Below are 16360 nucleotides of genomic sequence, written 5' to 3' on the forward strand. Positions count from 1 at the left end.
TGCTGTTTCCAGCTTGTTGGCCCTGCGTTCCCACTGCAGCCCTCTGGCAGGATCAGTGTGGAGTCCGTCCCTGTGTGCCCGCCTCGAGGGCGCCACCACTGCTGTTTCCAGCTCGTTGGCCCTGTGTTCCCACTGCAGCCCTCTGGCAGGATCAGTGTGGAGTGGTCCCTGTGTGCCGGCCTCGAGGGCGCCACCACTGCGGTTTCCAACTCGTTGGCCCTGTGTTCCCACTGCAGTTCTCGCTCTTTCCGTGGGTGGAAACTACCGCTGATTGTTAATGTAAAATCCATTAGTAAAGGATATGTCCATTCTTAATTTAATTATAATTATAAATTTAATTGTGATGTATTTACTGCAGTAGTTTTCCATCGCTTAACTTCACAGTGCTATGTTAAGCAATGTACATCTTTTCAAATGTAACTTTACATGTTTAACTTAGGTAGTTTAAACTCTTTCAGTGTAGCGATCAGACAATAAAGATATAAAATTAACTTCAAACTCTAGAGGGATTTACTTATAGGTGAATATATATTTATCATATGCAATGCATATTCTAAGTCCTCACTGATTATGATTTAAACACATGGTGTTACTCCAATTTTGTATAATGTGTATTCTGCATATATTTTTTGGAGAAAATTAGGTTGGCAATACCAAATTCAGTACAATTTGTTAACTTGGAAATGCTGCTGCCATCAAGTGGCATGGACTGGGTATTTCCAAATTTTACTTAAACCTATATAACTTTCTAAAAATGCCTATTTTTGAGTCTTCCCACAAAAACATGCATTTTTTTAATAAGCATTAAAAAAAGATAGTGAATAGTTCAAATTCAGTTGCTTACGTTTTAATTTAGTCATTATACCTTCTTTAAAGGGTATCATTATGGAAGGAGAATTGTCAAATAAATTATTCTCTATAAATGATAGTGTAACTACTAATAGAATCCATTTTCAAAAGCTTCACAAGAATCTTCAAAACTAAAAAAAGAGCTCATTGTGTGACAGTAATTGAGTATTACTCCTACCTTATGATGTGATTTTATTGTGAAAATAATTTTTTATCAAAGTGAATAGAAATCACCTTATTGTAAAGTAGTATGAAAATGTATGCTTTAGAAAGCTTTGTATTAGTGATAGAACTCAATAGAAAGCAATGGCATAAAAGCAAGTGTTTTGCACAACAATGTGACTATAGTTACTGCAACTGAACTGCACACTTAGAATGGTTGATAGGGTAAATTTTATGTTCTGTATATTTTACAATAAAAATGTATATTCATATTTGTATATAATCATCATTAATAAAAGAGAGAGAGAGAGAGAACTCATTGTGGCTCTGAACGAAGACCCTAATTGACGATATCAATAAAACTAGATTGAAGTTTAAAAACGAAAAGCAGGTTTATGTGATGATCAGGAAATGATGGCTTTTTCCCCACAATAAACTGAAACTAGAACACTTCTTGCCTTTTTTGGAATTTCATAATTTTGCCACTTTTAGATTTTTATTCTAATTGTATTTATAAATTACCAGTTTAAAATTTTTCCCTAAGCAGCAAATAAGATAGATTTATTATTCATGCCATTAAAAAAGTTTCATCTCTCCTTGCGTTGAGGTGCAATCGCACCTTTTCTGAAAGCACAAGTAATATATCTCTCAGGTTTGTGAGCCACAGTCTGCTGCCCTACTCAGTCCTGTTACAGAGCAGAACAGCCATGAGTCAGTGGCCGTGGCCGAGAGCCAGTGAAACTTGATCCATGGACCCCGAAATTTCAGTCTGCATAATTTTTACATGTCACCAAATATTAGTCTTTTGAATTGTTTTCAAACTATTTAAAAGTGTAAAAACCATTCTTAGTTAAGGTTCCTACAAAAATAGAGGGTCAGATATGACCCATAGGCCGTCGTTTGCCAACCTGTACTTCCAGTTGATAACTTTTTGAATTATTTTATTTAAATGAGCTGCTATTTATAAACAATATAAAACAGCATAAACTCAGACTGTGACTTGCATGACCAGAAATAGAAAGAAGACTCTCTTAAGTTTTTGAAATATAGCTTTGAATTACAAGTTACTTTGGCTACCAAGAAGACCACCACCTGTGAATTATGTATTGGTTGGTCATAGTGCTTGGAATAATTGTCTGTAAACGCTTATAATCACTCCAAACTTGTCTTCATTTCAAACATCATAATGACTGCTGAACTGGTATTCTCTAACTTCAATGAGAAGAAAATCATTTTTCTAAATTAGAAATAAATCCAGAGTTTGTTTTTCAGTATAATTTTAAAACATTGTAAAACACTTGATCGGTATCGTATTCTGTGAAATTAACAGAGCAAAGGACCTACCATCCACTGTTTTACTGGGGCAGTCATGTTAATACTAAGCCAGATTCCTTTTCTTAAAACTATAGTGAGTTTTAATCGCTGTTCTATTCTTATAGACATTTTTATATATAAATAACTAGATCGCATTGGGAGCTAAATGCCCAACTATCTCTTTTAAATCCGTTTGAACTCCAGGTGAATACGCTCTGGCCGTGGAACTGTACAGAGAGGTGTTGCGTTCATCTGAAGAACACAAAGGAAAACTCAAAACCGACTCACTCCAAGTGAGTAAAAACTAAACAGTTTCAGTACATCGTGTATGTTTTTTACAGAATGGTTTTTCTGAATATTACGAAGGTGAAGGATAACAAACGGACTGAGTCATAATCTGGGGATGAAATTTGCAATTCAGTTCAAGATGATTGACCTGCACAGTCCTTCTGCAGTGTCCTCAGGGCATTGGTTCCAGGACCAGCCCAACTTCTCCCCTGCATGATACCAAAGTATGCAGGTGCTCCAGTCCCTTACAGAAAATGGCATGGTTTCGCACATGACCTATATCTGCATACAGGCTACAGCAGGGTGTGCCTACACGTTATTTCATTTCTGTGGGTGCAGCGTTAATGCTCAGTGCGTGGCAAGTTCAAGTTTTGCATTTTGGAATTTTCTGGGATTTTTTTTTTCTGAATATTTTTTATCCTTGATTGGTTGAATGTGCAAATTTGAAACCTGCAGATCTGGAGGGCGGACTGTACGTGAAAGTCTGAGAATCACTCACTACTCCTCCATATGCTCCTGCCAGCATCAGCACAAGGCTGACTAGTTACACTGGGGAAAGTTCTTCAAAGAGGGGGTTAGTTTTTCATTTTGGCATGTGAACATCAACATAGTATCTATTCACATAGTTTTCACCAAAAAGTTAAAGAAGATGAGTTAAACTCAGTGATGGAACTAAGTACCAATAATACCTGTCCAGTGATATAATTTAATTTTTGGAAGTTTTTTAGGGAGATTTGAAAATTTGAATTATGACATTCTCATTCTTGGTTCTGCCCAGTAGATTCTATAGACAAGGATCTCTAGCTAAATGGTAAATGAGGACCACTTTTATTAATCTTGATGAGTTTAGGTTTGAGTCCCTGGTGAGACTTCTTTATCATTCAGCATCTAGACTCTGAGACCTGCATGTTCACATAGGCTTCAGAGAGCAGTAGGAGGTGTGCTGGGGGGAGAGAGGGGAGGGGAAGATAAATTCACGTCTGCTTATATTCTGCATGGATGAGGAGGAGAGAAGGCAAGCCCTGGACCTCAGGCAAACGTGCTTGCCTCATAGGGGGAGGAAATACAAAGGTATCATGCCCTGAATAAAGGAAACAAAGTACAGGGTTGTCAGGACAGTAAGTCCATTATGCCTAAGTTCAAGAGGAAGCTGACCTGTGGTGGTGCAGTGGATAAAGCGTCAACCTGGAAATGAAACCCTGGGCTTGCCTGGTCAAGGCACATATGGGAGTTGATGCTTCCTGCTCCTCCCCCCCTTCTCTCTCCCCCCTCTCTCTCCTTTCTAAAAAAATGAATAAATAAGAAAAAGAAAAAAAAAAGGGAAGAGTAACTTTGAAGTTGGATTTGGGTGCTATTCAGGAAAAAGCTCCAATTGAAGCATATTTGGCCTGACCTGTGGTGGCGCAGTGGATAAAGCGTCGACCTGGAATACTGAGGTCACCGGTTCAAAACCCTGGGATTACCTGGTCAAGGCACATATGGGAGTTGATGCTTCCTGCTCCTCCCCTCCTCTCTCTCTCTCTCTCTCTCTCTCCTCCTTCTCTCCTCTCTAAAATGAATAAAGTCTTAAAAAAATTAATTAAAAAAAAAAAAAGAGGAAGCAGCCAGCCTGGCTCTTCCTTTCGGTCCTAAGAACCCCACCTACTGGTGAAGAATGGCCCCTGAATATGTTGTTCTGTTCAGTCAGATTGTGTGTGTGTGGGGGGGGGGGGGGGGGGGGGGGGGACGACAAGTATTTCTCCCAGTCCATTCAACCACCTTTTACAGAACGAACCAGAACTCCTCTTCTGGTGAGCACACATAGACAAGAGGAGCCAGGTTTCTACTACTCTGTTTCTCTAGTCTCACTACACATTTAGTGTCATTGAATCCGATGGTGTTACTGACTGAACTGCCTATGTAGCCGTGTTGAGAAGACCTGGAACAGTTGAAGTAACTCCTCAAAGGTCAGCTACAGAGATCTGTACCATGGCTCCTAAAGACCTGTAGCCAGATTAAACCTTTATGGTCTCAAATTAGTGGTACCAAATCAAGTCTCACCAGAAAAACACTTTTTCTGCCCCTTTAGCCCTCACCTATCTTCCTAGGTTAACAGGTAAAAATTCCTTTCACTTTATTTTTTCTCATAGCCCTTGACTCTAGGAGTCTAACCAGTTACAGACTCAGTGTCACAGTGAGAAGCTTGGTTTATAGGGAATAAATACAGAGATATAAGTTAGACTTTTTCTGTACCATTTCACCTCCAGGCCATAGCCCTGTTTTCATGTGTATTTCATTGTCTTTATTGTTATCATGATGTAATTGCTAGTCTCATTCAGACTCATTTCCCAAAAGAGGAATCAAGTCTAGGCATCTACCTTGTTATTTTACTGGACTTCCTTGGCCTCCTCGTGTTCCCCATAAAGACAAATATATAATAGAAAAAAATGTACCTATATTACGTATTCTGCTAAATACATAGACATATTTCATAAGACTAGACTTTTAATTGAAGAAAAATCATGTCATTGTGAATTAAGACTTACTATAAAACTGGTTTTGCTTTTCCCTGAGAAGGCTGGTCCTCAGATCAGTGACACGCTGTTAGTGCTCTGCATGCCATATTAACAGTGGGTGTCCCTTCGAGTTCACTGCATTGACTCTCATGATTACTGCCTTCTGTGTGTTTGTAGAGACTCCATGCTACTCATAACTTGATGGAATTGTTGGTAGCCAAGCACCCAGGGATACCTCCTACCTTGAGAGATAGCAGACTTGAGGAAGAGGTAATTATTATTTTTCATTCTGTCTGTTAAAGAATATTGTTTTCAGACTGTGTGCCCCACCTAATTGTTATTTCCTAGGGATTACAACATTTAAATAAAGGTAATTGTGTTTTCCTGCTGCTCTGCCCTTTCAGACTTGGCTGTGTTGTTCTGGGCGGCAGCGAGTGGCAGTGCTCCATATTAACTCTGTTTCTCTGGTGATCTGCAGGCAGCTATAGGGCAGCTGCTTGTCGATATGGTTGTTGAGAGTCAGTGGCACAGGATATAAATAACAAATTTGAAAAGGAGACCTTATTGGTCTCGTGACAAATCTGCAAAAGACATAGTTCAGTAAAAATAAAAAGTTTTATACTTTCACTACCTTTCTTTTTATTTCTTAAAATATAAGTTTTCAGTGGTATTTCTTATGTCCTCAAAGAAGTGTTCTCTGCAATAAGTATTGCCTTTCTCTGGAAAGAGTGATATTATAAATGAATTCACTGTAAATAAGCTTATTATGCTAATTCACCCATGGACTTTTGCCTTTTTAAAGATCAAAGAAAGATAGCAAAGCTTAGATCTAAAGAGTAGTAGATATGTTTGAAATGTATTGAACCTGTAAGTAGAGTCTTTATTTGAATCAACAAAATAAAAAAGGAGTATATAAGTATGTACTTCTCTCTTAATGTTAGATGGCAGTCTAAGTGTTAAGAATTTTGAGTGAAATTTTGTTCCCATTACAGGCATATAATCTTTGCTTATATCAGTCACTTTGTTTTAATGTATCTAGTGACAGGAAACTCTGGGAAACAGCTCAGTCTATTAGTGGACTAATAATAACGTAAGGAATTTTAATACACATTAATTGGAAGTTTGTGACAGGAAAAGGAAAAATGCGTCACGAAGAGGAGGGTTCATTCTGTATATGTATTTCCATGTATCATCTCTTGTGCCTGACTCAGAGCAGACGAAGGCACAGTATTTCAGAGCTGGAAAAGATCGGGAAATCACCTCCTTCAACCACCTCCTTTTGTAAGTGAAGTAATGGAAGCCCAGCGAGGCATTGCCTTGCCCAAAGAAGTACATCTGTTAAGTCAAAACGCAAGAAATTGCCTTTTAAAAAAATAAGTCCAAAGTGGTCTAGTATTGGTAACTAAGAATAAATTTTATAGTATTTCTATTGTTTGCAAATTATGTGACCCATTATAAGATGAAAGGGGAAGAATTTTTATACCCTGTTGCATTAGTCTGCTAGAACCACCATAACAAAAGACCACAGACTGCGAGGCTGAAACAACAGACATGTACGTCTCACAGTCTGGGTCGGGCAGGCTAAGGTCGAGGTGTCGGCAGGGTGGTTTCTCCTGAGAATCTCCTTGGCTTCTTCATGGCTGCCGTCTCCGTGTCCTCACCTGGCCAGTTCTTAACTTGCATCTCTGTTTTCTCTCTCTTCTTTTAAGGTGATCCATCATATTGGATTAGGACTTCACCCTTATGATCTCATTTAACTGCATTTACTCATTTCATCACCTTATCCTTAAATGTCCCGTTCCCAAATGTCATCACATTGGGGGTTAGGGCTTCACCATAAGAATTTTGGGGAAACACAAGTCAATCTGTCACACTGTATACTGTGTTACTTACTGTATATTCTCAAGTATGTATTATTTCTAAACTAAACTCCAAGAAATTGAAATCAGATATGAGATTCTAAGTGGTATCCTTGCTTTGCTTCATAATTTTAAATGTAACTTATTCTTCTCCCTTCCTTTTTTTAAATTACAAAGTTGATAAAATTTGGGAAATAACCCTTGGGATTTCTTAAATTTTGTGACTTAACAGGTAAATGTGTTCTCTTGAATATACTAGGCACTTCTGGTGTGGCTTTTATGTTCACTACAGTGTACTGGTTGAGTTTTATGCTTCGATTGAGTTAAGTAGCTTTAAGTATTTAAAATAACTGCACTGTTGTCAAAGCATCGGACTGTGTTGTTTGCATTCCCGGAGTGACCGTGCGTGCTGTCTGCTCTCGCGCAGGCCAGGCAGCTGCGGGAGCATTACATGAGCAAGTGTAACTCGGAGGTGGCCGAGGCGCAGCAGGCCCTGCTGCCCGTGCAGCAGACCATCCGCGAGCTCCAGAGGAAGGTGCGTCCCCGTCCCCGGAGTGACTTTCTTCCTGCTGTTTGTCGCCACAGAGCTTTTGGCGTTTGGTTCAGTGTGAGGAGAAACTTGAATTTATGTGGTCATCTTGGAATTCTAAGCCTCTGGTACGGTGCCTGTCCCACAGTAAAAATGGACTTGCTGTTAGAGGTGTTTGTACTGATTGAACAAGCAGGGCACAGATGAATCCTCTATTCTGTAGTTCTTTTTCATTTCTTTTCAGCTGTAATGGGTTTCTTTTACCTTGGGTTGTCTTTTGAAGAAAGTAAAGACTTTCATAACTGTCTTTTTGATCTTAGATGTATATGTTGCCAAAATTTTTCTATTAAGATGTCAGAACGTTAGAACCACAGGTATTTTGGAATGTGAGCCACTTGTCATTTCTAAAATTTTCCTTTTATGAAATCAGTAGCAAAGTCTAAAAAGAAGGCTACACAAAATACACTCTAATTTACTTTGGGGCGGGGTGGGGATGAACAACAGATATTTATTTCTCACAGTTCCAGAGGCTGGAAGTCCAGGATCAAAGTACAGACAAATTAGTTCTTGGTGGGGACCTGCTTCTTGGTGTGCGGATGGCTGTCTTTTTGTTGAGTCCTTACATGGCAGAGAACTCAGTTTACCTTGAAATAAATTTTTTAAAGTTATTTATTGATTTTAGAGAGAGAGGAAGGGAGAGAGAGAGAGAAACATTGATCTGTTCCTGTATGTGCCCTGAGCACGGATCGAACCTGCAACCTTTGTGTCTCAGGATGACGCTCTAACCATCCAAACTATCTGGCCAGGGCAAGCTCATTTACTTTTTTATTTTTACCAGTTACTCCACATTTTATTCTTCCTAATTTATTAATTATTTAATATTCAGGCATATAATTTTGTTAGTTTCACAGATTATTCATTGAATAAGATTTAGTTGTTAGTTGAGTATTAGCTTGATGCCTTTATATTGACAAAGGAACCTGTTAACCTTTTCAAATATATGAATAAGTACTGAATTTTCATTATGGTAAAATACTTTTCAGCACAACTTTGCTATACAAATGTGCACGCAGTAAATTGTCATTCATCTGAAGTAGTCAGGAAACAGGTGTTCTCTTGAATTACATTATGTGGCAGTTGTGCTCGCACATCGTATAAGGAGAATGTATGCCACTGTTACAATTCCCTCTAGAGCAGCTTTATTGCTGCCTTTGGATTTTTCACAGCACCCTTCCAAGTGATACAGGCACAGTGAGTACTACAACAGCATTAATTGATCAGCTCTTGTCTTTTCTGCAGATGTATTCTAATTCTCCCTGGTGGCTGAATGTGATCCACAGAGCAATAGAATTCTCTATTGATGAGGAGCTTGTTCTGCGAGTGCGAAATGAGATAACCAGCAACTACAAGCAGCAAACTAGCAAGCTTTCTATGTCCGAGAAGTAAGAAAACAGTACAGAATAGAGTGGCTGTGTGATTAGCTCCCCAGCTGTTGAGATCATTTGGTATTACGAGGTACAATTAAATAGAGCAGCATGTGTGACTGTGAACATGTAGATGTTACATGTCGGTAAGTGTATACTTCAGACCAAAATATTAGCTATACATCTAAAAGAGAAATGCTTTTTTCCAATATATTACTCATGTAAACATCTTTTCACTGCTTTTTTTTTTCTTTAATTTGCTTAAGGTATTTTCTTTGTGTCTTTGTTGGACAAAGTTACTTAAAGCCAACTTTTAGTGAAGTTTTGAAATAGATTTTCTTTTGGAGCCTTTTGTCCTGGGGGTAAGGCCTCTGTACTTCCCTGGGTCCTAAGCTCAGAGTGCCGCAGCGCAGAGGTTACCTCATAGCACCTGCTCTCTCCTTCCATCTTCCTTCTCAGCACTTGCCACTCTGCAGTATCTTCGTAGGTAATTGAATTCATCTGTAGATACAGAAACGGTGAGTCATTATTTCCAAAGAACAAATTTACTCTTTATCTAAAGTACTGTCAGGGGCTTGACCCGTCCATATCTGTCTGATGTGGGGAACTCAGGCTGGGGCAGCAGAGCTGGGGGAGCAGGGGCGGGGGACAGGGAGACTCCCCCTGCTGCTCAGAACTCAGGCCGGGGCAGCAGAGCTGGGGGAGCAGGGGAGGGGGACAGGGAGACTCCCCCTGCTGCTCAGAACTCAGGCCGGGGCCGCAGAGCTGGGGGAGCAGGGTGGGGACAGGGAGACTCCCCCTGCTGCTCAGAACTCAGGCCGGGGCCGCAGAGCTGGGGGAGCAGGGGAGGGGGACAGGGAGACTCCCCCTGCTGCTCAGAACTCAGGCCGGGGCCCGCAGAGCTGGGGGAGCAGGGTGGGGACAGGGAGACTCCCCCTGCTGCTCAGAACTCAGGCCGGGGCGCAGAGCTGGGGGAGCAGGGGAGGGGGACAGGGAGACTCCCCCTGCTGCTCAGAACTCAGGCCGGGGCAGCAGAGCTGGGGGAGCAGGGGAGGAAGAGGGGGACAGGGAGACTCCCCCTGCTGCTCAGAACTCAGGCCGGGGCCGCAGAGCTGGGGGAGCAGGGGAGGGGGACAGGGAGACTCCCCCTGCTGCTCAGAACTCAGGCCGGGGCAGCAGAGCTGGGGGAGCAGGGGAGGGGGACAGGGAGACTCCCCCTGCTGCTCAGAACTCAGGCTGGGGCCGCAGAGCTGGGGGAGCAGGGGAGGGGGACAGGGAGACTCCCCCTGCTGCTCACACCACAGCCCAGCGGAAGACCAGCCTTGGGATCAGTGACAGTTTTCAGGGAAAAGTTCATCCTGAGAATATCTTTGAAATGTTTTAAAGTATTTTAATTTACTCTTCCAAAAGCTTTTCCAAATGTCTGCTTAAAACCCTAAAGAGATATGCCGTATTTTGCATGTGTCATTATTAACTTGGATGTACTTTATTGCAATCATCTTTTTCCCCACTCGAACCTGATGGGCCACTTGTTTCTGAAACGTGAAGTATGTTACACCCTTGAGTCCACTTCCTTTCTCCCTGCTAAGCTCAGGAGTCACTGTTCCAGAATAAGTGTCATTTAAGTCAGTGTTCATTTTATCCAGTTTAATAAGAGAATATTAAAAATATCTTCAGGTTGTTTTTTTAATCATACAGAAACTACTTAAAAGTTGTAAACCCTCATATTAGAACATATCCCTTGTTAAATGTTTTGAGAAGCCAGGGCTATAGAAGGACCAATAGGAGGGGTAAAATGTGCCACTCATTATATAAGCATTCTTTTGAAAAAAAAATAGACATAAATAGAAAGTAAATTGGAAAATACATAACTTATATGTATGTTATGTATACTTGTTAATGATTGTTGGTGATTAAGAGCACAGATAGGCTCTCAAGTCAGACTGTGTTCGTGTCTCAACTCCACCACGATTAGCTCTCTGACCTTGGGAGAGAAGACAAATTCTCTGTGCCTTAGTTTTTTCATCTATAAAACCACACAGCTTTGTCATGAGCATTAGAAAATATTTGTTAAGTGCTTACTTAAAATGGCGTCTTCCATTTAGTCTGATGTCTAAGAGTTACCTTCTATTATGTTTCTAAAAAGCTTCTGCACAGCAAAAGAAACTGACAACAAAACAAATAGGCAGCCAACTAAATGGGAGATATTTGCAAACAAGAGTTCCGATGAGGGGTTAATACCCAAAATATAGAAAGAACTCACAAAGCTTAGCAACAAATAAGCAAATAATCCAATTTAAAAATGAGGAGAGGACCTGAACAGACAGTTCTCCCAAGAGGACATACAAATGGCCAACAGATATATGAAAAGATGCTCATTTTCACTAGCTATTTGAGAAATGCAAATCAAAATTACAATGAGATACCACCTCATACCTGTTAAATTGGCTATTATCAACAAGACAGATTAAAAACAAATGTTGGAGAGGCTGTGAAGAAAAAGGAACTCTCATTCACTGCCGGTGGGAATGTAAATTAGTACATCCATATGGAAGAAAGTATGGTGGTTCCTCAAAAAATTAAGAATAGAATTACCATATGACCCAGCAATCCCTCTACTGGATATCTTTCCCCAAAACTCGAAAACATTGATACATAACGACACATGCAGCCCCGTGTTCATTGCAGCATTGTACACAGTGGCCGAGACATGGAAATAAAGTGTCTCTCAATAGAGGATTGGATAAAGAAGATGTGGTACATACATACAATGGAATTCTACTCAGCCATAAGAAATGATGACAGTGACATTTACAACAACATGGATGGCCCTTGAGAACATTATACTATGTTTCCTCTCTTTCATTTAAAAGACTTATAAGAGAGAACATTGCTAAGACTTGTTAAATGCTAATCTGTGACATATTTTTCAGGCCCTAATTAATTACATGGCTGGGCAAGAGTTAGTGAAGAGAAGTTTTTCCAGAGCTGCTGCTTCCCTTTGGTTCAAAAGTTAATAAGTTAGGATTTTTTTAAATTTTCTTTTTTGTAAATTTTGTTCAAGTATGTCTATGCAAATTCTTTTAGATATTATTCAACAGCTATTCTGTTACATAGTAAATTTTTTAAAGGATATGATCTAATTCTTACCTTTTAAAATTAAGTTTAGGCACTGGCTGGTTGGCTCAGCGGTAAAGCATCAGCCAAGTGTGTGTAAGTCCCAGGTTCGATTACCAGTCAGAGAACACAGAAAAAACTACCATCTGCTTCTCCACTCCTCTCTCTCTCTCTCTCTCTCTCTCTCTCTCTCTCTCTCTCTTTTTCTTTCTCTTCTGCTCCTGCAGCCATGGCTCAAACAGCTTGAGCAAGTTGGCCCCAGGTGTTGAGGATGGCTTGGTGGCCTCACCTCAGGTGCTAAAATAGCTCAGTTACCGAGCAGCAGAGCAGTAGCCCCAGATGGACAGAGCATCATCGCCCAGTAGGGGTTTGCCAGGTGGATCCCAGTCGGGTGCATGTGGGAGTCTGTCTCTACCTCTCTGCCTCTCACTTAATAATAATAAAAAAATAGTTTATTATGAAATACCCATGAATACTTTGAGAAATATGACTGTATAAAAACCGAACATAGCAAACCGCTAAAATGAATGATATTTTTAATAAACTCCATGGACATAAACAGTTTAGTGTTATGAAATGTTGGAGAAGACTTCAGGAAGGAGAGTGGGTTCTTAAGAACAATTTGAAGAGAAGGGCATATGGCACTTTAAAAATAAGAAGTATATACTCTTAATTTAAAAAGCAAATCGTGTTTGCATTTTCCATTTTCTAATTTCTTATTATTCTAGGCTTTCTCTTTCCTTTCGTAAGTCCGTAGATACATCCGTACATTTTTTTTCTTAGCCTTGTCATCGTAATTTATCAGAATAGTTCAGAGTATTGCTTGGGTTTAACTACTGACTCTGCCACATAATAGCTTTGTAACTTACTAAATTAATTTTTTAAGCTGTATAACATGAGCATAGTATCTCCTGAGAGTGTACGGGAGAAGAGCTTGGCGCAGTGCCTCAGACACAGGAAATGCTTAACAATAAACACACACAGCATCTTGTGACAAGTACCATATCTCTTAGCTATTTTTCTTTCTTCCCAATTCTCTGTCTCTGTTTTTCATCCTGCAGTCACCTCATATAGACCTAGGATGTCAGAAGGGGCATCTGTGGTCAGCCAGTGTTAAAAAGAAAGAATGTGGCAATCGTGATCTTGAGACAGAAGAGTTTGTTGAATGCTGTGTTGCTGAGAATAGGAACTGTCTTATTTTTTATAGTAGATAATCCATTGTTAGTCCTCGTCTACTAATAGATATGAATAGAATGCACTCCCAAGGTAAACTCACTTGTGTGTGACTAGGTAAAATGGTGCGGTTACTTTGTTTAGCAACCATTTTCTGAATTTAAAGAAACTGACCTACTATTCTTTTCTTTGCATTGTGTTTGGTGCTGGTGATGGGAATTAGGTTCCGTGATTGCAGAGGTCTCCAGTTCTTACTAACAACGCAAATGGAGGAATTAACTAAATTCCAGAAGCTAGTACGAGAGTCTGTAAAAAGCCTGGAAGGGCCTCCATCTCGTAATGTTATTGAGTCTGCAACAATCTGCCACCTGCGACCAGCCAGACTTCCTCTTAACTGGTAGGTACCAGGAGAAATCATTTGATGGCAAAGCATCATTGCAGTAAGCTAGATTTTTTCTGAGAGAAGAAACAGTGATTCATAAGTTTTTTTCATTTGAATTCAGACAGAAGTAGAGATGTATTATCAATCTGACTTTAAAAAAAAACAAAACTCAAGGACCACATATTGAAAACCATTGTTTTTTAAAATGGCATATTTCTTAAAAAGAAGTAGTATAAAATAGTAAGCCTTTTTTAGAAATTACCTGATTGCTGGTTATGTTTGTGAATGTTTTGCTGACTGTTTCTTCTTTTCCAGCTGTGTCTTTTGTAAGGCTGATGAACTGTTCACAGAATATGAATCGAAGCTGTTTTCTCACACGTAAGTTCTCTGATTATTCCCCATTATGAACATGAGACATTTACACGACTTGATGTTTTAAACTAGAAGACTTGATTTTCCTTACAGTAATATTTCTTATATTTTTTCTCTTATTAAATCAATTCAATATACTTTGGCATTTGACCATTAAACATGCTCAGTTTCACCTATGCAGAAGTTCACCCCCAATTGCTCATGTCATGTATTCATGTCTAATTGAGTGATAGTTTACAGGAGTAAGGGACTCTCGAGTCCAACAGATTTTAACTCAAATATTGTGAGCCAGTTACTTCTCTGAGCCTCAGTATCCTCATTTATGAAATGCATAGAATAACAACACTTACCTCATTGAGGTTTTTTTAGTATTAAGTAGGAAAATGCACAGAATTGCTTAGCATTGGGTTTGATACATGGGTAGTATCCTGTGAAATATTAGCTCTCATTATTAATGTACTTTCTCTAGCACAAGCTTGAAGTCTTTATCCTGTGTAAGGGATTAAGCTACTTTTGTAAGTGCATGTGGCTGTGGCCTTAGCAAAATTATTTCTATTTTACAAAATGGAAATTGAGAAAAGACTAAGTTCTAATTGCCTCAAAAAAGAGAGATTCGCAGGTACTTTTAGATCACCTTGTGTTGTTTTTTGGGTTTTTCTGTTTGTTTGCATGGTTGATGGTGGCGATAGCTTGTGTTTTATGTGGTTTTAATTCTCAGAGTAAGATTTCAGGTTGGAATTTATAGCCATATTTTATGCCAGGTGCCTCCCAGAAACACAGGTCAAATTTATGATGCTTCAAGCATTTTAAGAGTTGCTGTATTTTTTTCCAAAAATTTGCAAGCATGATCTTGTAGAAGTGACATTAAAAATTGTTGAAATTTTTATCGCTGGCCTGTTTTTCTATTGGCTCTGCCAGTATGATTTTTATGGTGATTTCTACCCACTGACAGTGTTGCTGTTACTTTGTTGTCTTATGTTTTCAGAGTCAAAGGCCAGACTGCAATATTTGAGGAGATGATAGAGGATGAAGAAGGACTGGTGGATGATCGAATACCTACCACCAACCGGGGTCTGTGGGCAATCAGTGAGACAGAGCGGTCTCTGAAAGCTCTACTGTCATTTGCAAAGTCACACAGATTTGACATTGAATTAATTGATGAAGGAAGTACTGCCATGGATCTCTTTGAGGCTTGGAAGAAGGAGTATAAGGTCCAGTATTGTAAAATTTCCTTCTAATATTAAAATTCTACTTGACAATTTTTAATTGATACTTTTTCTCTTTAGTTTTTTTTAATCTGCTTAGAGACTTGAAGTGTTATCATTTCTCTTTTCCTAAAATATAATGACTGTAATGAAAAATAAATACAATAATACTGAACAAATAAGGAACTTCTATTAAATTACTAATATAAAATCATTATTAAAATTATATGAAACCTTTTACTTAGCTGTGAAGATGGTTGTTCTGTTCTTAGCTTGAGCTTACACTACTGCGCTGAAGTCAAAGAAGGGAATTTTTTGTTTTCCTTTGTTTTTGCTCTGTGAATAACAATCAACAATCATGAATGAGAGCTGAGGTTGAAGAACTTAGTATTTCTCAATATTTGAGACTGGAAATCATTGCAGTTAATAATGCAAAAAGTCACCCTTTATATTACTACTTTAGTAATTTCATGATATTATAACTCTGTCCTTGAGGTAAGATTCCAGTTAATTAATTTTGAATTTTTCTTTATATTTGGATTTGTTAATTCATTATGCTACTTTGCAGGTGAGATGGGTGAGGCAGTGAAAGAAGTGTTTTATTTATGTTATAATTCTACTTAATATCTTTTTTTTAATCTAAAGTTCTTGCCTTTTACAGCAGAATAAAAGTATCCAGAAAATGAAGGCACGCTGTCTATGATATCAGTGTATATGTTTGACATGTGGGGAAAGGTACATTTATAGTGTTGAAATCATTGGTTTATAATAATTGTTTTCACACTACTATTTTCATGTAAAAGCACATTAACGCAGTTAATTACACCGAGCCATGGAAGAAGATGGTACGGGATAGTGTCCGCTCTGCCCTGCACTCTTCTCGGGCTCAGTTTAGCCACGTGCTCTGTCAGAGGAGTGCGCATCCTGCAGTTCTCCCAGAACGTTGCGCCTTGTTGCTCCGTAACTGCAGACTAAACCCTTTTCAGCAGCGCCAGGGAATGAGCTGCTGCTGCACACTCGGGATCTCCGGCAGAGTGTAGTGGTCACGAGGAAAGCATTTCAGAACTGTTATGGCGATTGGCACCACTTCTATAAATTTCAGAAACATACATATCCTGGTTATTAAGGGTGGAGTAATATGTCCAATTCAGAATAATAGTGACCCCATTTTGAGGGGTTGAAGGAAAAAAA

The 16360-nt window shown here is 39.3% G+C and overlaps 1 protein-coding gene across 4 annotated transcripts in view; it reads left to right on the forward strand.

Annotated features, from left to right (window-relative positions):
• The window catches only part of SHPRH (SNF2 histone linker PHD RING helicase), a 96920-nt gene that overhangs the window by 45340 nt on the left and 35220 nt on the right, over positions 1-16360 (forward strand). For all 4 annotated transcript variants that reach the window (XM_066373042.1, XM_066373041.1, XM_066373046.1 and 1 more), the window contains exons 15-21: positions 2530-2618; positions 5286-5378; positions 7395-7502; positions 8796-8938; positions 13434-13607; positions 13908-13970; positions 14950-15175. In XM_066373042.1, coding sequence (XP_066229139.1) covers positions 2530-2618; positions 5286-5378; positions 7395-7502; positions 8796-8938; positions 13434-13607; positions 13908-13970; positions 14950-15175 — 896 coding nt within the window. The remainder of the gene's footprint in view (positions 1-2529; positions 2619-5285; positions 5379-7394; positions 7503-8795; positions 8939-13433; positions 13608-13907; positions 13971-14949; positions 15176-16360) is intronic.

Source organism: Saccopteryx leptura, chromosome 3, assembly GCF_036850995.1.
Source record: "Saccopteryx leptura isolate mSacLep1 chromosome 3, mSacLep1_pri_phased_curated, whole genome shotgun sequence".
NCBI lineage: Eukaryota > Metazoa > Chordata > Mammalia > Chiroptera > Emballonuridae > Saccopteryx > Saccopteryx leptura.